We start from the raw sequence: 26,009 nt of genomic DNA on the forward strand, positions 1-26,009 counted from the left end.
CTAAAAATTAAATACACGGACGTGTTTATTTAATTCTGGATAATTCTACAATTACTCAAAGGGTTCCATAGGTTTTTTGAACGCGATTCTAGACTATTTTGGGACCTATTTGTTTGTGAGGTCGTAACCTCTGTGTGCTATAGTGGTTGTAACAACATATTAGTCGCACAAATTTAACACAAAAATACCACCAATATTGTAATTATTGTCACTTATTACAACTAGGACCCTCTATATGCATTAATCAGAAAACGATGGATTTATATCCAATTTTCTTTGAGTTCTTTACGATACAATATTTGGACATCTTAGGTACGAAACTTTACAAAAACATATAGGTAATTTAAGGTTAAGAGTATTAGTATTTGTTTCGATAAGTAATAGCTGTGTTAATTGAAACGTGTATAATTTCCACTGATAAAGTTGATTGTGTAAATTTACTTGCTTCAAAATAATTTTTCTAAATCAGTCATGTTTGCTGCTGATGTTTTTTGAATGAATGAACTGTTTATAGATTAATTTTATGTACATTCACTAGATGGCGCTGTAAGCCTTTATTTTTAATTTTTTTTAAATCAAGTGCATTTATGATCATAAAATAAAACTATTATTCAGTGGTTTTCCTTTTTAAAACTGTAAAGTTTTCAGGTTCCATGAATCGCGCTCCCTTAACGTAAAAAAAAATATATGCGTACCGCACTTGGCGTTATAAAAATGTCAGTCAAATCCCACTATGACTGGTGTGGCCCAAAAGTTGGCGGTGTGTGGTTTTTTATTAGCTGTCTTCCATCTAGTCTATAACTTCAAAATTAAGGACGGTTAGCCCACATAGCCCTCGAGTAATTTAGCGCAACTTAATTAATTCAAATGTATAATATGTATTGTAAAGTGAAGCCTTTGAGAGAAATTTCTTCACCTACCGTTGGTAGTAGTTTCGTTTGTTATATTCCTTGTTTTATGTGTATACATATATATTAGTTTGTTATAACGTAAAAACAAGTCGAATGCAAACAAATTAAAAAATAATAAACAGAAAACTGCATTAATTAGAAGGATACCAGGGTACAATTTATGATGTGGAATATATTATATGCCATAGGTTTTGGAGGTGACTGAAAAGAAATAGGACTCATATTGTGGTGGGGATACGCTGTCTATCAGACTTAACCTCCATTCGCCAGTCTCACATAAACAAATAAATGGGTAGCAATGTAAATAGAACTGGAAATTAAGAGAGCAAGATGTGGGTGCTCAAACTCACAACGTCCCACATCTATATCATCGTTCACTGCCTGCAGGCAGTTGTGAGATGGTGACTGCTCTCCAAAGATCCCAGGGTATACGTATACATATATGTTCACTTATATAAGTGTACAAAGAACAGTGTTGCTCTATATGTATGACTTTGAGAGTTAACACTACAGAAGTGCAATGGTGGAAAAAGAAACTATTGGATCACTAAATTTTGTTTACATATTCTTCTCTGTTCTTGTAATTTTTATAAGATTTTGTTTTGTAAAAGTGTTAGAACAAGTGTGAAATAGTTTTGGATATTGTGTGGTGTAAGTCATTCAAACATCTTTATTAACAATCTAATTGTGTTATTACCACAGACGTCAACAAATGCTTCACAAATGTGAAAGTGTTCTTTGACTAAGAAAACTTAGATTTAAAGATAAAAGCTTTAACATTATTGACAAAAATTGGTCACATAGCCGGTTTCTTGTTGTAGCATTTAGTTGTACTCCATCTGGCCTTAGTAACTGCTTTATACCACCATGAAATAGAACGTACGAGGGATTGAATGTTGGTAGGAGCTAGTTCATGATGACACACACAGATTAAGGCTTCCTGCAGTTCCAAGGTGCTTCATCTGCACTTTGTTATTCAATACCTTCCAAGAGTTTCGTTAGGGTTAAGATCTGGACTATTGCCTTATTCTCTATCTTTAAAGACAGTCCTTCACCTGAACCAGCGAAATCAAACCTAAGATGTATCTTTAATAGATGTAGAGTGAAGTTTTCTCTTTATTTTATGTCTACTGCAAAGAATGGATGAATATAATAAACCTTTTTAACTCGTGTAGCATGAAACAGATGATACTGGAATGTACACTTGTCAGTTCCACCAAGGTGATACCGAATTGGTAGTTTCAACCGGAACTGAAAGGTCTTGATGTACTTATCGGTATTTATAGTGCCTTTTACAAAATACAGACGGCACACACGCTGACCAGAAATGCATCCCCATGTCACATGTCCCTGTAGGTGTTTCATTGTTAGATGAAACTCTTCCATATCGACATCACACAAAGGGCCTCTATCGGACCTCTGAATGTTGAACTCAGCTCAGTCAGCATGCTCTTTGGACCAACTGGGCGTCATTTTCCTCATCTTACTGGTGAGGAGGGAGTTTCTTTTTTAGAAGTCTTGCTGGGACAAAAGTCGACGATTCTGCAGGCGTTTCGTAACACATATTTTTGTTTTTGTTTTGCCCACCTGTTCCCTTCCATTGCTCTACAAACCAATCTAGACTTCTTCCCTCACAGTAGGTGGCTAATTTTAATTTTTCTGGAATTCTGCCTTGTCAAAAGTCACTACTTGCTCAAAGAAACAGTGACTTTCCGTAGAGTTAACTCGCAATCCATGAGCAAGGTAGCGGTCACACGTACGTTGTAGCAAGTGACTTGCAGCCCTTCCCAACAACCACAAGTGACTGACCACAAACACGCCATCCAGACAAGGTTCTTTTATCAACACAGAATAGTTACTCACGTGTTAATAAAGAGTACTCGAAAACATTGTTCTCCACTATGTTATCTATTAGAAACACACATTATATAATTAATCCACTACAACAGTACTTCTCATGAAGATAATATTAAATTCGCCACACTTGCTTTAATAATATACTCTATAAATATCTAAAAACCTCGTCTTGAATTAATGTTTAGAGTTTCCCTTAATTCAGACTAATTCTACATCAAAGTCTGGACCCATTTTCACGAACATTCAGTCATGTTTGTGGGAGTTATTAGGAACGTTTCTTTTGTACATCTTTATTTTTATAGTATACAAATTAGCCACAGTGTTATTGTTACAGAACATGTGCCAGAATATGTCTTTGTACCTATTTTAATATATTTTCCTACAAAAAACATAGTATGAAAGACCTTTTTTTTAAATAAAAAGGCTAAAACCAACATAATAACACGTTAATGGTATATGTTACCTTAAACAGTAATAACTAAGACGTATGGCTCTGATCATAACCGACTCTGAGGACCTTGCGAAAAGAAAACACTCCCACTTCCAGTTCTGTAACATTGGTCGTACTACAAACTCCAATATCTTAACTTCCATTCATTAAAGCCATTAGCTAATGTTCTGTAAGCGAATACTTGATTGTTCATTGGGTAAGTGAATGTGGAGAGCCGTTTCTTAATTGAACAAATATCCTCACTTGATGTAGCAGATGTTATTGATTTGTGTCATGAAGATATCATTGATGTGATTCAATTTACGACAACAACTGAGCAAACCATTTTACAGGTAAATAATAATAAAACAAACGTCAAGTGCTCAATTAGAAATTTAATTTACAGAACTTTAGGCCTAAGCCACCGGAGGCTTAGAAGACTGGGTCAAATCCGGAGAGTTTTTAGATAAGTCTTACAGTGATTTTTTTTTTTTTTTTTTTGAAAATCACAAACGAAACGATGTGATCTCGAGCACGAATATTAAGCTATGAAACATTGCGGTTTTCATTGGATTAATGTGAGGAAAAATATCGTGAGGAAGAAGATACAATTCAGAGTATAAAACCTAGCAACTGATTAGTGAATAAAAACACCTTTATAAATTTCAGTAGTTACATATGCCGACCAAATAATTCAACAAAACTTACGAAAGTTTCTTTTTCGACTCGACGAAGCAGATGGAAGAAGTGACATTTGACAGAGAAAGTCATTTTCTTTGTTCAAAAATGTCGTTGCCTTCAACGACGGCCGCGTTGCTCTAAAGTCAAGCACGCTCTTGTAACTGTAATAGTCTCCACGTCCTTGAAATTCCATCACGCAACTACCAGTGCTCGTGGCGTAGATAAACAAACGTAACAACACTACTGTCGTACATGAATGTTTGTTATTATTATTTTATGAACTTAATAAAATAATATAGGGCTCAGTCTATTGAGTTAAAAGAGGTATGCATATAGAGAGAATTCAGTTGAATCTCAGCGGTGTACCGGGAAAGAGTGGCTCTTAACGCTAGCTTCTATGCTGTTGTTTTTCGGTGGCTTTATGTCTTTAATAAAAGTTTCAAATGTAGTGCTAAAACCGCGTAGCGTCTGGAAGAGAACAAGATTGAAGGTCAACAAGGCTGGTCATATTATAAAGCTAACTGTACTTGATTACGCATGTACTTAAGCCAGAACGTACCGGTTATATGGCTGTTTTCTTTGTTAATTTATTTAAAAGCACTTTTCCGACATGAGAGGCTGTTTATCTACCATTAAAATATGTATATCTTTACAGGCTTAGAATATCTCAATCTAGGGAATATAAAATCATATACCATAAAGATTATTTGGAAAGATAAGGAAAACTGACCAAAGCAAGAGTCAAAGTTTTAATAAAATTAAAACTTTAATTTAGAAATAATTATAAGTAATTGAAACTAGAGTTTATTACAGCGGTTATTTGTTCGTTTCACAGTTTATGCGCAAAACAGAATAAGGGGCTATATGCGCATAGTCATCTGTGGTTTTAAAGTAATAGTATGGCCTACCGACTGGTCAGCGACTCCGTAATGTGAGTCAGGAGGTTCGTGGTATGTGTCCCCTTGCTATAAAATCATGCTCCATACTTTGGGATCACGAGTGCGTTATAAAAGTGGTATTCAAGTGCAACTGTTCATTCAGACAGGAGTAGCCCGAAAGTCTAGCTGATCGTTTCAAAATTAGGAACGGTTAGCACAGGTAGCCAGCTTTTGAATAGTTTAGCGCGAAAACAATTAGACGAAGGTACATTCTCTCTAATTTACTTAAAAGCAAGTTTGAGTGTAAATCTAAACAGTGTACTTAAATTTGAGTTACCCCAATGTGGGGTGAATTATCCGGCAGAAATCAACCTAATCTTACCTCCTTGGCTGGGCGTGGCCTACTGATAAGCAACCCCGACAGCGAGTCTAATCTTTAAAAAAAATTGCCTTTCATGTTCTGCATCCTTGGGTGCCTTATAAAAAGTCCCAGTCCTCTATTGAACCAGACGAGAATAGGCACTGTTCACAAATTGTCTTTCCTCTATTTAGTCTATCAGTTGAAAGTTAATTTCTCAAGCAAACAAACCAGGTACTTTAATAAATCCATTCAGAATGTCTTTTCAAGCATCTTTTCTGTTGTTGTTGTCTTTTGTAACATGACAAAATTCAGGGGTGAAAAAAAGAAGTATTGTACGAGGCAATTTAACTGTAACTTTATCGAAATAGAAATTTAAATCGAACCCTTAGTTTTGAATATCTTTTGTTTTAACTGTTTTTTGTTGTTGTTTTTTTAAGAAATGGACTGAAAAGAAACAGTAAAAACTCGTGGTGTGCGTGCTGTTGCAGATTGAATAATGTTCATTATGAGTATGGTTTAAAGCAGGGAAACTTATTAGTAATTCTTCATAAATGGCTAACTTTATAGACCAAAACGAAAATTAAAGAAAAAACTTATGAATAATGAAAGTGATTTTATATAGCAAACTGACCAGAAACACTTAGTGCTATAAATCCATATACAAAAGAAATTAAAGCCTATATGGATTATAATGTATCGATCGAATCGTCAGTAGGGGACCATATTTATTATCAACATTGTTGGCCATAATCCGTGTAATATCGGCAATATGAGAAACCTTGCTTAAGAAGTTCGGTTTTTGTTGTTGTATATTACTGTATTGAACCCATTATGTAAAGAGGTAAAACATACTTTCTCTTAAAGGTGGAGTGTTTACGTTTTCGTGGATTTTAATTAGAATTGTTTTCTTACCGGATGACACTGACTAAAAGCTTTATACTTTCGACCGACAGAACATCAGCTGCCAAGTTAGATGAACAGTATGTGGAGTTAGAAGTGTGCGTGACGTAGTGAAAAAAGTTCTTGCTTTCCATTGGGTCGGCCCCTCATGGCCAAGCGGTTAAGGCATTCGACTCTTAATCCGACGGTCGCAGGTTCGAATTCCCGTCATATTAAACATGCTCGACCTTTCAGTCGTGGGGGCGTTGTAATATTACGGCCAATCCCACTATTCGTTGGTAAAAGAGTATCCCAAAAGTTGGCGGTGGGTGGTGATGACTGCTAAATTAGGGACGGCTAGCGCAGATAGCTCCGGTGTAGCTTTGCACAAATTTCAAAAGCAAAAAACAACAACAACAAACAAACAAACCACAAGCCACACTTCCATATCCATCACGTTCATAGGCCCACACAAGCCACACTTCCATATCCATCACGTTCATAGGCCCACACAAGCCACGCTTCCATTTGAGTTACGTTCCGTTCTTTTCTTACAAGCCACACTTCCACATCCATTATGATCTGTCAACGTTATTTTTCATATTCGTAGATGGGTATTCTAGTGACAAGTTCATATGCACTTGTATGTACATGTACATGTTCGGTTGTTAATGAAACAAAGAAGAAAAAATGAAAATGGTATGTTGCCATCTGGTGTCTACCAGATGTAATATTTTACCACTTTGCAAAACAGTTCTTGTGGTGTCTACCAGATGTAATATTTTACCACTTTACAAACCAGTTCTTGTAGTGTCTACCAGATGTAATATTTTACCACTTTGCAAACCAGTTTTTGTAGTGTCTACCAGATGTAATGTTTTACCACTTTGCAAAACAGTTCTTGTAGTGTCTACCAGATGTAATATTTTACCACTTTGCAAAACAGTTCTTGTAGTGTCTACCAGATGTAATGTTTTACCACTTTGCAAAACAGTTCTTGTAGTGTCTACCAGATGTAATATTTTACCACTTTGCAAAACAGTTCTTGTAGTGTCTACCAGATGTAATGTTTTACCACTTTGCAAAACAGTTCTTGTAGTGTCTACCAGATGTAATGTTTTACCACTTTACAACCCAGTTCTTGTGGTGTCTACCACATGTAATATTTTACCACTTTGCAAAACAGTTCTTGTAGTGTCTACCAGATGTAATGTTTTACCACTTTGCAAAACAGTTCTTGTAGTGTCTACCAGATGTAATATTTTACCACTTTGCAAAACAGTTCTTGTAGTGTCTACCAGATGTAATATTTTACCACTTTACAACCCAGTTCTTGTGGTGTCTACCAGATGTAATGTTTTACCACTTTGCAAAACAGTTCTTGTGGTGTCTACCAGATGTAATATTTTACCACTTTACAAACCAGTTCTTGTAGTGTCTACCAGATGTAATATTTTACCACTTTGCAAAACAGTTCTTGTGGTGTCTACCAGATGTAATATTTTACCACTTTGCAAAACAGTTCTTGTAGTGTCTACCAGATGTAATATTTTACCACTTTGCAAAACAGTTCTTGTGGTGTCTACCAGATGTAATATTTTACCACTTTACAAACCAGTTCTTGTAGTGTCTACCAGATGTAATATTTTACCACTTTGCAAAACAGTTCTTGTAGTGTCTACCAGATGTAATATTTTACCACTTTGCAAAACAGTTCTTGTGGTGTCTACCAGATGTAATATTTTACCACTTTACAAACCAGTTCTTGTAGTGTCTACCAGATGTAATATTTTACCACTTTGCAAAACAGTTCTTGTAGTGTCTACCAGATGTAATATTTTACCACTTTGCAAAACAGTTCTTGTAGTGTCTACCAGATGTAATATTTTACCACTTTACAAACCAGTTCTTGTGGTGTCTACCAGATGTAATGTTTTACCACTTTACAAACCAGTTCTTGTGGTGTCTACCAGATGTAATATTTTACCACTTTGCAAAACAGTTCTTGTAGTGTCTACCAGATGTAATATTTTACCACTTTGCAAAACAGTTCTTGTAGTGTCTACCAGATGTAATGTTTTACCACTTTACAAACCAGTTCTTGTGGTGTCTACCAGATGTAATGTTTTACCACTTTACAAACCAGTTCTTGTGGTGTCTACCAGATGTAATGTTTTACCACTTTACAAACCAGTTCTTGTAGTGTCTACCAGATGTAATGTTTTACCACTTTACAAACCAGTTCTTGTAGTGTCTACCAGATGTAATATTTTACCACTTTACAACCCAGTTCTTGTGGTGTCTACCAGATGTAATATTTTACCACTTTACAAACCAGTTCTTGTGGTGTCTACCAGATGTAATGTTTTACCACTTTACAAACCAGTTCTTGTGGTGTCTACCAGATGTAATGTTTTACCACTTTACAAACCAGTTCTTGTGGTGTCTACCAGATGTAATGTTTTACCACTTTACAACCCAGTTCTTGTGGTGTCTACCAGATGTAATGTTTGACCACTTTACAAACCAGTTCTTGTGGTGTTTTACCACTTTACAAACCAGTTCTTGTGGTGTTTTACCACTTTACAAACCAGTTCTTGTGGTGTTTTACCACTTTACAAGCCAGTTCTTGTGGTGTTTTACCACTTTACAAGCCAGTTCTTGTGGTGTTTTATCACCTTACAAGCCAGTTCTTGTGGTGTTTTATCACTTTACAAGCCAGTTCTTGTGGTGTTTTATCACCTTACAAGCCAGTTCTTGTGGTGTTTTATCACCTTACAAGCCAGTTCTTGTGGTGTTTTATCACTTTACAAGCCAGTTCTTGTGGTGTTTTATCACCTTACAAGCCAGTTCTTGTGGTGTTTTATCACCTTACAAGCCAGTTCTTGTGGTGTTTTATCACTTTACAAGCCAGTTCTTCTGGCAGATGCAATAGCGACGGAAGATAGCTCTTTTCGTCTGAAACGTATGCGCACACCGCGCCTAGATGGTTGCCATGGCGACCACCGATCAGCGTGTGTGGAACGTCTTTCTTTATTGGTTTGTGATTTGCGAGACACACGTTATCGAAGGAGTCATCTTAAAGTCTTGCTTTTACGAAAGTCGTGCCAGCACTGGCCTTCTTACCTTTAATGATCTCTAAACAGCCCATCTGTATACAGAAACGGGCAGAAAGCGCTTGATGCCCGGCTTACTGCAGCTTATATCCGGGACAGTTCGGAGGACGAAAGAGAGGGGGGGGGGAGAAATAAAGGCGTGTTAAAAGCAATGGCTAATAAAATAGATCATGCTGGTAAGCCTGGAAAAAAATATGGAAACCACTTTTTAATTTAATGTCAAATAATACTGAATTATATATTGGTTATATATACATAATAAGTTCCGTTAATGGGGACCCTTTTAAAAATTACCTTAATTTTTAAACTTCAGCTGGCGACATGAGTAAGAATAAAATGAATGTAGTAAAGTAGAAGGATGTCATTTATGGTGGCCTAGCTTGAACAGGTGGCTAGGGGGCGCTCAACTCGTAATCCGAGGGTCGCGAGTTCGAATTCCTCGCACCAAACATTCTCGTCCTTTCAGATGTAGGTGCGTTACAATGTTACGGTCAGCCCCACTATTCATTGGTAAAAGAGTAGTCCAAGAGTTGGTGGTAGGTGATGATGACTAGCTGCCTTCTTTCTAGTCTTACACTGCTAAATTAGGGACGGCTAGCTCTCGTGTAGTCTTGCGCGAAATTAAAAAAACAACAAAAACATTTATGATGAAATTTTCTTTCAAATGTGACTTGTAAGGTATTGAAACAAAGCTGCGTAACAGACGGACAAGAAAAACTTAAACTTATAATTTATTACGTCTGTGGGTCAGAGATTAGGTCAGTTTTTACCCTAATACTGTGCTTTAACAGTATTTATTTATTGATTTGTAATATTAATCGAATTTTTCACGTGTTTCAATTTTTAATTTGTTCCTTCTTTATTGCCCCTGTTGGCGTGAAAAGTAAACATTTAAACAACAAATGCCATCTTTCAGGAGTAGTCCATAGCTATTGGTTGCAAAGTGCTTTCTGCATAGTTTATTTTTACGCCAACAGGGGCTCTGCAGAGAAACGTATGACCATACGTGTTGTAAGTTCAGGGTTTTTATATACATGTAATATGTGACGGATAAATAAAACCCTCCTGTAATAAAGAAAGTACACTAGGTGTGGTATGGTATCACAGAATATAAAAGAAATAGGACTAGGATTTGTGTGGTACGTTATTACAGAATATAAAAGAAATAGGACTAGGATTGGTGTGGTACGGTATTACAGAATATAAAAGAAATAGGACTAGGATTTGTGTGGTACGGTATTACAGAATATAAAAGAAATAGGACTAGGATTGGTGTGGTACGGTATTACAGAATATAAAATGAATAGGGGTAGGATTGGTGTGGTAAGGTATTACAGAATATAAAAGAAATAGGACTAGGATTTGCGTGGTACGGTATTACAGAATATAAAAGAAATAGGACTAGGATTGGTGTGGTACAGTATTACAGAATATAAAATGAATAGGGGTAGGATTGGTGTGGTACGGTATTACAGAATATAAAATGAATAGGGGTAGGATTGGTGTGGTAAGGTATTACAGAATATAAAATGAATAGGAGTAGGATTGGTGTGGTAAGGTATTACAGAATATGAAAGAAGTAGGACTAGGATTGGTGTGGTATGTTATACAAACGCTGTTATTTACATTCCAAGGATAGAAAAGATATTAAAGTCAATGACTTAACAATTAATTATAATAATACAACTATGTTTAAAAATCTAGAGTAAAATACTAATTTATTATGTGGATATTTTCATACAAGAGAATATAGTTGTCTTTCAGAGGATAATCCTTGGTCTAGAGACTTAGTAACTGTTACTAAAGGACGGCGAAATATTATATTGTTGATAATTTGATATTTTACTGCAATAAGCATTCTAATACAGTGCATTTTTTACTTAAGTGTCATACCAATATCGATTTTAAACGTGTATCGATCTTTCATTTCACGACTCGTATAACCTTCGTAATGGTGGGTATACCTCAGATGCTAGTGCAGGGTGTCCCCTGTTTTTGTCCCGAAGAGGTGACAATTCTTTAGAAGCTACTTCACTGAAGATCATCTTCAATTTTAACACCAGATGAACGTCACGATTTTCCTTCACGGTGTTCGTTCTTTATCGATGAATATGGAGATGAGCAAGCGGTCCCTTAGTTAGGGGTCCTTTTTTTTTTCTACTTATTTTTCCATCAACGCCCACCTGTCGTCTCTCAGAAACTAGCCTTCTCAGGCAAGGACTAATTTATAAAGTCACGACCTTCATTATAGTGAAATTTGACTCGGCATGGAGCGGGAAGACGTTTATGAACAGAAACTCGAGTTTTATCAGCGCCATCTACATATTTTAAAGAAATAAATGAAATCTTACTAGTTATTCGCGGTTTTTTTATTTACTGCTTTTTTTATCCAGAGTACACATCGCAGAACGTTAGTTTTTATTGCCACAAAGTAAAAAGAAAGCGTCTTTAAATTTAATATAGCAACTTTTTGATAAAACCATGCGTGATAGATGAACATAAAATATTTAATAAACACATCAACAGTGGATTAATAATACTTTTGTGCTACATCTGTTTTTTTGCACCACTGTTTGTGAGTTTATAAAAAGAAAGTACGTTTCTCTCATTGAATCTTTTTATAAACAGCTATGTCACTACTAAAGATGCACAGCTGAACTTTACGATCTTACGTGGTACAGTTACGATGATAAAATCAAAGGAAGATATTACTGTAGTAAGGTTGAAATAAAAGGAAAATATTCCTGTAATAAGGGTGAAATAAAAGGAAGATATTATTGTATTAAGGTTCAAAGTTCAAAATCAAAGGAAGATATTACTGTGGTAAGGTTCAAAGTCAAAGGAAGATATTACTGTGGTAAGGTTCAAAGTCAAAGGAATCGCAAGAAAATGTTGCTGTGGTATTATTACATAATGAAACCTGGGATCTCACCATATTTGTAATCTCTGCTCACAGATACAAAAGACTGTCTGTGGATAGCCCGTCTCTCTTTTCGAATCTATAGACTATAAGTATATCTAATTAACAGCATCCACCACCAACCCTTGGGCCACACATGTCTGACAGACCATCATTCATTTATTATAGTCACAGCACCAAAGAGCGGAGTACATTTCTGAAGCAACAGGACGCCAACCAAGAACCTTATAATTCACAGTCTGGGCAAGTTAACTTCTATCTCTCAGAGTAAGGTCTTACTATTGGATGAATAGATAATGTAGGTTGGTGATCGTGGGTGGATGTGAATTTATGTACACATGAAAATGCAACACTAGGAACCGCAACATATGTTTATTACTATTTGCACTTAAGACAAAGCCGTTGTCTCTAAATTGGAACTTCTCATCAGAGAAGTGGCAACGAATCAGTAACACCCTATCTCTTACTATTCATGCTCAGAGCTCGACTGTCACTCTTATAACGCACCCATCTATACTAACGTCACTGAAATAGTGTGAAGAACATGAAACAGTGTGCTATAGATAAATATATATGTATAAAACACGTTGCGTCATGTTGATAGAACTGTATTTAGCGTATTATTTCTGAGCGTTAGCTAGTGACAACAGATGTTGCAAACATGTTGAAAACCGAAGATCCGAGAGATGTAAACGTAAACGGCATTTTACAACCACTGTGATGAGTTTGTTTACTTTTTGTGTTTATACGCAAAGCTACAAAGCTATCTGTGCTGTTTTTACCATGAGCATAGAAACTCGAGTTTTACAAGCAAGCCCTAAATCTTAGCGTTGGGCCACTGGGGAAAAGAACTGTAGTGTGCTGTACCTTTTGTTAAGCACGAGGGCTGAACAAAGTGTCACTTTATGTTGTACACTAGGTGATGAGCGAATCCTCCAAACTGTCCCTGTACTGTTATATTTGTGCATTTTCGCTGTGATGGAGCAAGCCTGAAAGAAGGTAATACTGGAATTGATATCTCTGACATACAATATATTTAGTAAAGTGTTGAGTTTGCAGCTTAGGAGAAAACGTATTTTTTTTCTTCATAAGACATGTATGTTCATAAGACACCTGATATTAAGCTTTTTAGGTATATTTTTTATTTCGAAATATCTTTAGTTACCACTGTTTGGTTTGTTTGTTTGTAATTAAACACAAAGCTACACAATGGGCTATCTGTGCTTTGGCCACCACGGGTATCGAAACCCAGATTTTAATGTTGTATGTCCGCAGACATACCGCTGTGCCACTGTTTCCTAAAAAAATGGTCTATGTTTTTTGAATTAGTTATATTAGCGGTTACACACACCTTCACCGTATTTTTGGAACTCTGTAAGTCACATGACACATGTAACAACTGTTATTCACACGAAGAGTCTCGTAGGCTGTATATATTTTAAATTAACCTTACTTCCTGTCAGTAAAACAAAATAATACGTTTTTAACACACGTCTCGGCTACCGAGTGGAATGTTTGTTTGTTTAGAGCAAAGCCACATTCAAGTATTTGCTATTTTCACTGCAGGAATCGAATCTCGAGTTTTAACATTGCGGGTCCGTAGAATTACTACTGTCCCACGTCAGACTGAACAGACGAAAGACGAGCTTGTTAAGTCCAATAGAACGTCATATTTTCTTTACGTCACACTGATTATACTGTAATTAAAAGTTAAATGAAGTCTGATTAAATGACAGAGTACGGTATTTGAAACATGGGGTTAAAATAGATACACAGAATCATTGATTCACCATAGTGTAATATAGAAGAAGCGCGCATTTGATTTTACGTCGCAATTTACTGGAATTTCGTTTTTCGACGTTGTGAAAAAGAGTGCTTTATGAAACACAGTGTCGTTAGCCCAGAATTACAATGTTTTTACCCTAAGATCACAATGTTTGTACATTAGGTATCTCATCATTCGTCTACTAATCTGTGCCAGCGTGGTTTAACTTTCTATTTTTGTTCGACTGGCGACTCCAAAGTAATATCCAATGTTTTTTATTCATGTTTGCCTAATACGGAACTTTCTTAGATATCTTGCGTTTAAAGATGAGACGCAGTTGTCGTTTTGTCCGCAACTGTTACCGATGTAGAAAGCTAGAGATCTTGTTATCCTTTGAACAATAAATTTATCGCTAGTCAGGCGGTAAAACAATCCATCGTTGTTGTTAGGCCTCGATCGAAAAATGATACAATCCAATACTATTATCCATGCAGTGAGCTGGAGATCTTGTTATCCTTTGAACAATAAACTTATCGCTAGTCAGGCAGCAAAATAATCCATCGTTGTTGTTAGGCCTTGATCGAAAAATGATACAATCCATTACTAGAATACTATCTCCAACCCTTTGTTACGGTTCATTTGAAGATGAGTTATATTTGAAACCATAGCGACGACAGACTCAAGATTTCGTAAGCGGATTACAACCTGTGTTCAAGAAAAAAAATAGGTTTTATGATTGATATATACATTTATTTTCTTATACGAATGAATTATTTTCTCGAAACTCTGATGCTATATGATTGCACTTGTTTTTTTTTTTTTTATATTTTCAAAACGAATGCAATCTCATAAGAATATTTTTTCCTGTTTTAGAGTTTCTTTCTCATTGCTTACAACAAGATTTTCCACGGCGTAGTAAAATTATCTGAATATTCAATCTTATTTTAAAAACTTTTGCTTTCTTCCGACAGGGTTTGATTTTGTTTTTTTGTGTGTACGTTGTAATAACTGATTGTGTTACGAGTTAAAACGTCTTCGCGAGTTGATCCAGTAGAATAAGTTAATAGCATCAACGCCTTATATTCGTCAGGTTTTATGTACATACTAGTTGAGTGTGGCGAGTGAAAGACAACTAATGATATCAGACAAATATCTCGCACTCCACCATGAAATCTAGTGAACTGTAGAAAACGGTGTCTCGGTAAATGATTCAGACAAATATTATAATAATTGCTTTAGATTTACTTAAAACGCTAAAATACACGGCTCGATTCCCCTCGGTGGGCTTTACTCTAAAAGAAACAGAATTCAAACAATGAATAGATGGTTAAGGCACACGAATCGTAATCTGAGGGTCGTGGGTTCGAATCCCTGTCACACCAAGCATGCTTGCCCTTTCAGCCGTGGGGGCGTTATAATGTCAATCCCACTGTTCGTTTGTAAAAGAGTAGCCCAAGAGTTGGCGGTGGGTGATGATGACTAGTTGCCTTCCCTCTAGTCTTACACTGCTAAATTAGGGACGGCTAGCGCAAATAGCGTGTAGCTTTGCGCGAAATTCAAAACCAAACCAAACCAATCAAATAACAGCTTCAAAGAACAAGAAATAGATTAATATTATTTTTGAACAGTGAATTTTTCAGACATAACAAAGGAAGCACTTTTCACGGACGCTGTTATATAACTTTTGTGAAACAATGTGAGTTTTTTTTTATTTGACTGTGTATTTCTTTAGTTGTCCGGCGGAGTAATAAAATAGCTGTTTGCTGAATCAATTCATAGTTTTAAGAAACAATGCGCGTTTCTTCCCTTCCTGTGTAACTATTATCAATATAAACAGTCTCATGGGATATGTTTATTATTCTAGTCTCGTAGTCAGAAATGAAATATGACTCTTATTTCTTGTACAAACTCTTTGCGATCTTTGCTCAAATCAACAAAGTAAACGAAATGTATTGACCGGAGTAACTTGCCTGGAGAAAATCTGTAGAGAACAACAGCATTTCTGTTTAACACGTCTGCATTGAACTAGACTAAAACTATCCATTTCCAGAGATTAAGAAACTCGAGCAGCTGGAACCCCAGTTTCGTGATAATCCCTGCTCTATCATGCTGGAGTTTCTGAAGTAGAATCTTCCGGGACACACTACTATCTCTAAATAGCTTAGAGCTAGATTCCAGGTTAAAATGATTCCTATCAGACACCTGCCTTACTTGTAGAAGGAAATAAAGCTGAAGAGGCCACATCAGGGGGATAAAATACCTCTCCCCCCAACAACTGTAAAACCAGGAATAGTCAGGGCGACAAATAAACTATTTTTATAAACTATAACATTATTTAAGATGGTTTTATGACAAAAAGAAATACGTGTAAGAAAATTCGTATGTTTTGTTTGTTCTTTATTTAACCGGTTTTGTAGCATCAGTACAAACATTTGTTCTGAATATTTTTGATGTTTCTTTGGAGTTGTAAGTAATACACTTGAGGTACATATAAGATGTCGATAACTCTAGAGACACATTAAGGTTATTCGGGACAAATTTTTATACCGAAGAGCAGTTTGTGGTGCTATGTTAAATAAAGAACGGTTTGTAAAAACTTTCTTATACGTTTTTTTTCATACTATCATATTTCTCTTCTTAGAGTTCAAAACGTTACAGATTTTTCTGTCCATCCAAAAAATTGTTTTATTTTCCTTTTCAACTTGGAAGATTGTTTTTAGAGGACCGGTTTCGTAGTTTTCGACTACTCTTCAACTCTACTTGTTTTCGCCTTTATTTCAACATGGAAGGTAGAAACAGAGTTGAGGAATAGTGAAATCTGTGTGAACTGTATATTTATTTAGTTAGTTTGTTTGTTTTTGAAAATCACGCGGGGCCTGTTTATTTAGTTCTGAAACATGTGTGAACTATATATTTACTTAGTTTTGCTGGCATGTAGTTTATAAATTTATTCTTATTTAAGTATTGTGTTACGGAAGAAGGGAAAGTGAATAGAAAACCTTCACTTATCGATTTCTGTTCTTCTTCTGGTTTGTGTACACTAAGCGTTTAAAAACTTTACTGAATAATTATACCGAACCCTAACAATAAAATGAAGGTATTTTAATCGTATTTATGTAATATCGATAACAAAACCAAAACCAAATAACTAGTTCATTTACTTTCCTAGCTACTTTCTTCTACCTGGATGTCTAATAATCAGAAGATAATTTATGTTAGTGTTGGCCCAGCATTGCCAGGTGGTTAGGGTGCTTGATTTGCATCTGCGGATTCGAATCCCCTTCACTGAACATGCTCGCCATTTCAGCTGTGTGGGCGTTATAAAGTTACGACCAATCCCACTATATACTGGTAAAAGGGCAGTCTTTCACTACTAACCTAGGGACGGCTAGCACAGATAGCCTTCGTGTAGCTTTGCGCATAATGTAAAATAAACCTTTCGCAGGTGTTTTTTTTCATTTTGTTATAGTCTAAGTGTTAAACTCTTTAAGTGTTTAACAAGGTTATATTTAATACCTATAGGGGGAAAAACGTGTCACTATGATTTATGGACAAAAATAAACGAATAAATCATTTTCTTTTTTAATAAATTGTGTATTGCTGAAGAACAATGTCAGTGTCCTATTCGGTTTCGCATGAAAATACATATCGGACATATCGTGTTTATAAAGAAAAAATTGTTTAAAGTGTTTAGTATACATTAATTTTTTATTTATTTATTTTAGCAGAAACATTTCTATAACAGGAAATAATGTCCGGTGTATAATATTAACTTCCGGTAACCGTAGCTCTTTTTTTTTAACTTAGAATGAAATCAAAATCAGCCGGACCGTCAGTATAGTTAGTTAAATATACTTTTCTTGTGTTTTGTACATATAAAAATTAAAATGCATTGTTTCCTTACTTCACCGTTGACCACATTTTCGGCCGTAATCCCAATAATATTCTACAAGGTTTGGAGAGTTATGTTAGTCCTAAGTACATATTTTAAGCTAACAATGCAAGCCAATCTTTATAATTAAAAGTATACCACGGCAATAATAAGTAAGTAATTTAGTATTTTTTTTGTGGTATCTGTAAATGTATACTGTTCTATGTGTGTAGGTGAGTGAACAAGATAACAACGTAATCCCTAAATTGAATCAAGAGATGAAAGTTCAAAGCTGCCCATTGAAGGAACCTCTTCTGGAAATTAAGGTGACTATTCCTTTTCTTGTCTATGTAAATATTCGGTCACTAAAAAGCAACATTGTATCATTTTATTTGTCTCTTGATGTTGTTATTTCACTGTTTTTGTCAATTTAGAAACTACTTTGCCATCGTGTACTTCATCTATGTCTTTTTTTATAATGTTTTATTACGTTAAGTACGGATCAGCAAAAGAAAAAAAAAACCCGGAACGTTCAAAACCGATTATTAACAATAGTATAGCGGAACATGCGTAGACAGTAACAGGTAACCTCGAATAATAACCACTAATTATGGGATGTAGTTTAAGAATTACTAGGTACTTATATATTAAAAACAAAATATCTTCCCATCCAATAAAATAAAACACGTGAGGCCAGTCCTTACCATTGGTAACAGTTTCAAATGGATGATCGCTTGCGTTTTGAGTAAGATATGTCAGACATACATTTTTAACAAATGTCTTGTTCTCAAGTTGCGTTGTCCATTTTATTCTCGAGTTCAAAGCCAACTTGCTGTTAACCTGAACCAAAAGCGTAATTTTAATCGTAGGTTAAAGGCAGTTTTCTCTATTAAGATGGAAACAAGACATGACTAAAATAATGTTTTTTATTTTGTTCTGTAATTAACGTTGCATGTTTTAAACTGGAATCGGATTATCGTATCACGTTTTAAAACGGAAATGAATTAGTTTACCATTCTTTAAAATGGGAACAGATTGTCGTATCACGATTTAAAACGGAAGTGGATTAGCTTACCATTCTTTAAAACGGGAACAGATTGTCGTATCACGTTTTAAAATGGAAATTTGCGAGAAATGCTTTAAAACAGAAATATCTCCGTTAATAATAACTTTTTTTCGTGCGTTATATCTACCAATAGAATCATCATCGTATTATTTCCTCTTTAAACAAAGAATAAGGCGCTGAATGTGGGAAATGAAGCGTGTATGACTGTTAACATAAGGGTTACACAAAAGCTAATTGCTCGTGGCTGACACACCAAACCATTTGTCAGTTTCACCTCCTTTAGATTATTTCTGTTGTAAGTCATATCAATTATTCTTCACAAACTATACTTTAAAAGAATAAAAAATCGATCAAAATGTACGTGATAAGTACGTGCTGAGCCATGCCTGTACCGTTGTTGGTTGAGTGATTAATATCCTTGATTTAATACTTCTCTCCTACTGTCAGTACACAGCGTTTCAAAGCTCGGCAGTGATATGCAACTGTCTTTTTAAAGATGTGTTTTTCTCTCGGAACTTGTGCTGAGCGTGACCAATAAGTTAGTGTGCCTGAACTGTAAACGAGTTTGAGGGTGGGGAGTGGCGGCATGGTCCACTATAAGAGTAACTTCATATCTCAATACTCTGTCAGGTAAGGGTAGCCCAAGAGTTGGCGATGAGGGCTGTAGACTATCTGCCTTCCCTCTAGTCTGTCACTAATCTAGGGGATAGCTTTGCAAACAAATCCATCTTTAAGTATTTTTGAACATAAAGGTTCAAAACGTTTTTGGTGTTATTTTCCAAGAGTTTAAATGAAGGTCCTTTTCATGTGTGTCAAAAAATATGAGTTGCAAAAATGGAAAATAAGAAATATTGTACAGAATGTGTTTTTATTTTCTTGGAATTTTATACTACGTTTAATTATTATAACTCTGTCTACTGCTAAGGAATGAATCAAGTGTTTCCATTGTACTTCCTCATAGTCTTAAGTACTTACAAGTGTTTATCATTTTATATCAATGAGACATGGATAATATTAGAACCAAGATCTCCGAGGCACACGTAGTCTTTCCACTACTCAGAACTAATGTACCGTCTAGCTATAAAACCATTTATCCATCGGGAAGCATTTTGATGTAGGGAAACCTGGACCATTTAGATGTCAGAAAGCTTTAAACATTCAGATATTAGGAAGTGTAAAACGTTCTGATGTAAGGTAACCTGGATCATTTGGATGTCAAAAAGTTTAAAACGTTGGATATTAAGTATTTTGGTACCAAATAGCTTCAAATATTTTGGTGACAGTTAATTTATGGAACATTTGGATGTAAGGAAGCTGGGTTTTCATCTTTTACATGTCAACTGAGAGAAGGGAACTCGTGCTGAAATACTCCGATCACTCGACTCTGTTTTATAAACGTAATCTCATTACATTTCCAAATAACATTAACTAAACTAAAATTTTCTTAAGAGGTACACGCACATCCAATAATGATATCAGAACCTCACTCTATACCTTTGTAATAGTTTGTATTTAATGTTAATGACACTACGTTAAGGACACACACACACACAACAGAGATATTCGACAGTCCTTACTTTATACTTTTGTAATAGTTTGTATTTAATATTAATGACACTACGTTAAGGAGCAGTAATGATATTTGAACACACATAAAACCACTATTTTAATTTTTGCTCTTCATATCATAATTCTCAAAAAATGACTACATTTGAATCTTATATGTTTCAATAAATTTAAGATTTTTTACCAAATCTATTGATATATTTTTAAGCTTAACACAACCCGACGTTGTTTCTTTAGAAAGTTGCTTAATATACTGTACAGTTCGAAATATTGATAAGGTTCGAGTTTATAATGTTACTCATATCATCGTATTCACTGTTCATATTTCAAGAAATAAATTTGGGTTCGAATCCCGGTCACACCAAACATGCCTGTCCTCTTAGCTGTGGGGGCGTTATAATGTGACGGTGAGTTCCACTATTCGTTGGTAAAAGAGTAGCACACGAGTTGGCGGTGGCTATTGATGACTAGCTGTTTTGCCTTTAGTCTTGCACTACTAAATTACGGACGGCTAGCACAGATAGCCCTCGTGTAGCTTTGCGCGATATTCACACCAAACCAAGAAACAAATGTCTCTCTTTTTGTTAGTGTGAGCATGATATAGTCACGAATACTCCTACACTCATCTCTTGTTTGTGATTCGATTCCTGCTACGTAGAAATGCCGTACGTTTGATCTTTGTTTCTGAAGTTGTAAAACATTTCTTCAGCTAGATAACATTGGAAAAAGAGAAGTGAATTATGGGAATAAGAATTTACACCTTAAAACCGTGTAGCATTACAAGTATAGTAACATCTTTAATTTATCGTCACACTACAGCATAGAAAACGTTTTATAGTAGGGGCCACTACTTGTGTGAGACGGCTTAAATTGTGTTCTTCCACTGCTGGAAGAAAAGCTGTCTTCCATAAATTACGTCGAAGAAAAATTGAAGAGCTGACCACTTTTTTAACCTTGGTGGTTACTATACCCAGGAGTATGGTGATTACTATTTTCTCAGCTTTGTGGTTGCTATCGTGTGAGCTTGGTGGTTAATATACACAGGAGTTTTGTGGCTAGTATCGTGACTTTGATGGTTGTTAAAGCGGTACCTTGAGTTAGGTACACATATATCATGCTCAATTTAAGCAATATAACAAGTATTGAAGACAAATGATTTTCTGACAGAAATGGCGCTTCGACTTGATAAAATCTAACGGAAGGTATAACTAATATTTCAGTTGGTGAAGAGTTTTATTTCAAACATGCAACTGTTACAGAGTGAAGAAAATGTTTGTTGGGCTTACAGGAAGTTCTCTTCTAGAATATTTTAAAATAATACAATACGTTATTCATTAATTTGTACTGTTTCACATAAAAAAAATTAATCATTGAAAGTAGAATTTGTAATTTTTATATCTGATAATGGATTGTTTGTTCTGAGACGCTGCTTCCATTTATTGAGGTGTATTTTGATTGTGTCGTCACTAGTTACGTCATTGCGATATGTGCCAATAGAACGGCTGTTCATGATCATCTAAGACTCTACAAAAGTGTGTTACTGATAAAATGTATGTGTATCAATTTCATTTTGTGCTCAATACGTTTAGGTTGCCACCCGCTAGTGCAGCGGTAAGTCTACGGATTTGCAACGCTAAAGTCAGGGTTCGATTCCCCTCGGTGGGCTCAGCAGATAACCCAACGTGGCTTTGTTATAAGAAAACACACACACACGTTTTAGGTTAATCATACCGTATAAAGTTGGTCGTTCAGCGAGATCTTTTGTAAGTGTTAACATTGATTGTAGGTCCAGCATGGCCGGGTGGTTAAGGGACTTGACTCATAATCTTCGGGTCGCGGGTTTGAATCCCCGTCGCACCAAACATGCTCGCCCTTTCAACCGTGGGGGCGTTATAATGTTACGATCAATTCCACTATTCGTTGTTAAAAGAGTATCCCAAGAGTTGGCGGTGAGTGGTGATGACTAGCTGCCTTTCCTCTTGCACTGCTAAATTAGGGACGGCTAGCGCTTAGCCCTCGAGTAGTTTTGCGCGAAATTCAAAAACCAAAACAAAACATTGTAAGTAGGCCTAAAAAGAAAGTTTATGATTGTCTTGCTGTTTAATGTTTTATGATAAATTGTTGATTTTTATGGCTACTTATATCTGTACCCACGTTCATCAGTATGCTTTACTGTACCTTAGAAATATTCGGTGAGTTGACTATGTGATAAAATTCGTTCTTCATCAGATAATGATCCGTCGTTGCTATACGAAGATTTCAACTGACGACAAATACCTGGTGTAATTTTTGATATGACTTTTGACTGATTGATCAATAAACCGAAAGGCTTAAAGTGCGATAAGCCCTTAATAAATTTGCCCCTGTAACTGGATAGCTGTATGTTATTATGCAAGAATGCACGGCCTTCTTGATATTTATGTTGCAAAGATATTCGTTTGAAGACGTGGGCACGTAAAATTGTTTGATAATTTAAATCACCTCAAGAAAGATTCGAGAATATAAGATTGTTATCAAATTAAGAATTCAACATAATTCGTTGAAAGCTGATAATGTGTTTGAAAAAAAAGTTAAAACAAGCAAAAAACAAACTAACTAAATGCTATTTAAAAGATTGCTGAATGCCTGCAAAAGGGAAAAAAAGTTAGTTTAGCTGTTGGCCATCTAGAATCTTTGCAAACAAATTTTTTGCTAAAGTCTCCTTCAAAGTGTTCAAATCTGATACGTTTCTTAGCCGTTGGCATTTGGTGGGGTTCCAGCCTCTTGTGATTTGCATGTAAGAAGGGAACTACTACTTTACGCTAATCTTTGTTTCGATCGTGATGGCAGAGACTGGCAGATGAATAGTGTTAAAAAACTGTGGAACTCGCAATACTTAGAAGACAGGCGCTTCTTCTGTTTAGATTAAAAAATAAGTAACAACTATTTTCTCGAAACCAGGACTTTGTGGTAGTAATACATCATTAGAAAAGACACATACATTAGGCCTAGCCCAGTATTATAAGGGTAGTACTGGACATCGATAAGGTTGTATCTATAACTAATAGTTAATAATATGTACCATCAACCTAAGCCTAATTATTAGTTAATGGCTTTATTAACATTATTATTATTTTATAAATATGTACTAATTCCCAACTAGTCACTCACTGGTGGCTTTGCGGTACGTTAACAGTCTTACGACACTAAAAATCGGGTTTTGATACTCGTGGTGGACAGAAAACAAATAGCACATTGGGCAGCTTTGCGCCTAAGAACATCTGAACCATATCTAATTAATTGTAATCGTACGTTTCGATTGCTAATCTACTTTCGTCTTCGATTATCTCCCGAGAAAAAACGATTTCTTTTATTGGTAGAAATCTCAGCTTGGTATCCGAAACATTAGATGATAATGTTAGAAAATAATTAATTAATTATTAAAAAAAACGTTAGCAATTAATAATTAGATTTAAGTGAACGCTGACCGTTTTCCATTAGTGGATCAGCAGTAAGAAGACTTATACGTTAAAAATCAGGTTTCGATATTAGTATCGGGCAAAACACATATCACGTATTGTGTAACGTTGCATATAAATACAAACAAGCTTTAATAACCATAACAACGAATGTTAAAAATTACCTTTGTATGTTATCAAGTATTTTATAGAACCGGGTTTGTATAGGACTGTGACCCATATAACTTATTAACCCCTATAATTTATATCAAATGTTATCAACTCTTTTCTCCTATACAAAAAAAATCTACGAAATATTGACTTCAGAACATAAACAAAAAACTGTTGTTTTAACGCCAGATGACGCTTTAACTATATGTTATTCCTGAAATAACTTCAAAGGTAATTGAGTATTGGAAAATATTCAGATTCCCTTTAGTTTGAAAAAAAAAAAAAAGAAGAAGAGAGTGTTTCTTGTAAATTCCAGCTTTGAAAACAAATTGGTTTTAGTAACATTAATACTAGAAATCTATAATTAACCCACGTCTACAGAACTGGTGTGTGAGATAAGAACACTTCAGGTAACATAACTACACGTCAGGTGTTAACCTACGTCTACAGATCTGTTTGTTTGTTTTTGAATCTTGCGCAAAGCTACACGAGGGCTATCTGCGCTAGCCGTCCCTAATGTAGCAGTGTAAGACTAGAGGGAAGGCAGCTAGTTATCATCACCCACCGTCAACTCTTGGGCTACTCTTCTACCAACGAATAGTGGGATTGACCGTCACATTATAACGCCCCCACGGCTGAAAAGACGAGCATGTTTGGTGTAACGGAGATTCGAACCCACTACCTTCGTCTTATGAGTCGAGTGCCTTAACCACCTGGCCACGCCGGGCCTCTACAGATCTGGTATGTAAGATAAGGACACTTCAGGTAATGTACCTGTATGGCGGGTGTTAAACCACGTCTACAGGTCGGGTGTCTAAAATAAATACGATTGTTATTGTTTTCATGTAATAAAAGTTGGATATTGTATGTCGTATACTTTACGTGTTAACAGTGCATGTTTGTATTGAAAGACCTATCTGAAAGCATGTGGTTATCGGATTTCTTAGCTACGATTAAAAAGGTAGAACAAATCAGTTTATTTACTTACAACTTTGTTTACTACCAGCCAAAGAACACTTAAATTGAGGTTTCCTGATATTTTGTGTGTAATTGATCCAAATAAGGTAAAGACGTTAGTATGTCCTTGTTTCACTCACTAACCACTAGGGGCGTATAAATGATTGTAAAATTAATTCAAATAAAATGATGTTGATACTCGAAGAGATAAAATAAGTAAATAATATATTTTTATTATTCATCTCATTTAAATATTACTTAAATATAATGATATTAATCACACTTCATTTAACATATCCTGTCAGTGTTTGTTTATTACTGTTATATCGTATCAGTATTTCCCCCTCAGTGGTCCAGTGGCATTTCCTGTCAGCATTGATTTATTAGTGTGATTTTCTGTCAGTATTCATTTCACGTTGTATATCCTGTCAGTATTGATTTATTACTGTCATATCCTGTTCAACAGTTTGATTACTGTGTTTTGTTACCAGGATAAATTGGTTGTGACAACGAGCCAGTGGAGATAACCCTTATTTTGAAATAATAAAATCGGGGATTAGACAACGAATTTTAACCTTAAATCTCTCTTCTTCTTCCGTCACTTCCAGCCAAAGAATCAACATTTTACTCTAGTCTTCTGAATAGAGTACAGTAGATTCTTAAGTCTAATAAGTTGTAAGTTGTGACTGCCTTTTTATATGTAAGACATTTCTAAATCTTTCGGTTCTCTTTTTTTAGAACATATTGTTAGCGAATCGAAGAAACTGTAACTTATAGTTCATACTTTGATATAACCAAAAAGTCCCAAGCATGCAGTTTTCTTGTGTTTTTTTTTTTTTCTTCATGAAAACAAAATTTGTCTTTGCAGGATAGACCTTGCTTACGAATAAAGTTTTATCATTTTGTTAGGGTAAACTGGCACATGCCAAATCGTTAAATAATCATTAGAAAAAAAGAAAGAAAAGAAGGACAAGGAAGTTCATGTGAGAGGGCGCTACACTAACGAAATGTAACCAAACATTGATATCAATGTGTTCAGCAGACTGTGCTGCCAGAGTTACTGTTATTAGCCCTTTTCATGCTGGGCACTTCTGCGCATGACACGAAGCGTTTCTGAGTTACATTCATGACTTAAGTAGACCA

General features: G+C 35.5%; 1 protein-coding gene and 1 long non-coding RNA gene across 5 annotated transcripts in view; one reads left to right on the forward strand and one right to left on the reverse strand.

Annotated features, from left to right (window-relative positions):
• LOC143253422 (uncharacterized) overlaps nt 1–4,218 on the reverse strand; it is a 111,205-nt gene extending 106,987 nt beyond the window's left edge. The window contains exon 1 of the long non-coding RNA XR_013029569.1: nt 3,907–4,218. This is a non-coding gene — a long non-coding RNA (uncharacterized LOC143253422). The remainder of the gene's footprint in view (nt 1–3,906) is intronic.
• Nucleotides 1–26,009, forward strand: part of LOC143253420 (uncharacterized) — a 240,221-nt gene that overhangs the window by 115,716 nt on the left and 98,496 nt on the right. For 3 of the 4 annotated variants that reach the window (XM_076507282.1, XM_076507284.1, XM_076507285.1), the window contains one exon: nt 17,903–17,995. The exons of the other annotated variant lie outside the window; for it this stretch is intronic. In XM_076507282.1, the coding sequence (XP_076363397.1) occupies nt 17,903–17,995 (93 nt within the window). The remainder of the gene's footprint in view (nt 1–17,902; nt 17,996–26,009) is intronic. 4 annotated transcript variants of the gene reach the window in all.

This window comes from Tachypleus tridentatus, chromosome 6 (genome assembly GCF_004210375.1).
Source record: "Tachypleus tridentatus isolate NWPU-2018 chromosome 6, ASM421037v1, whole genome shotgun sequence".
NCBI lineage: Eukaryota > Metazoa > Arthropoda > Merostomata > Xiphosura > Limulidae > Tachypleus > Tachypleus tridentatus.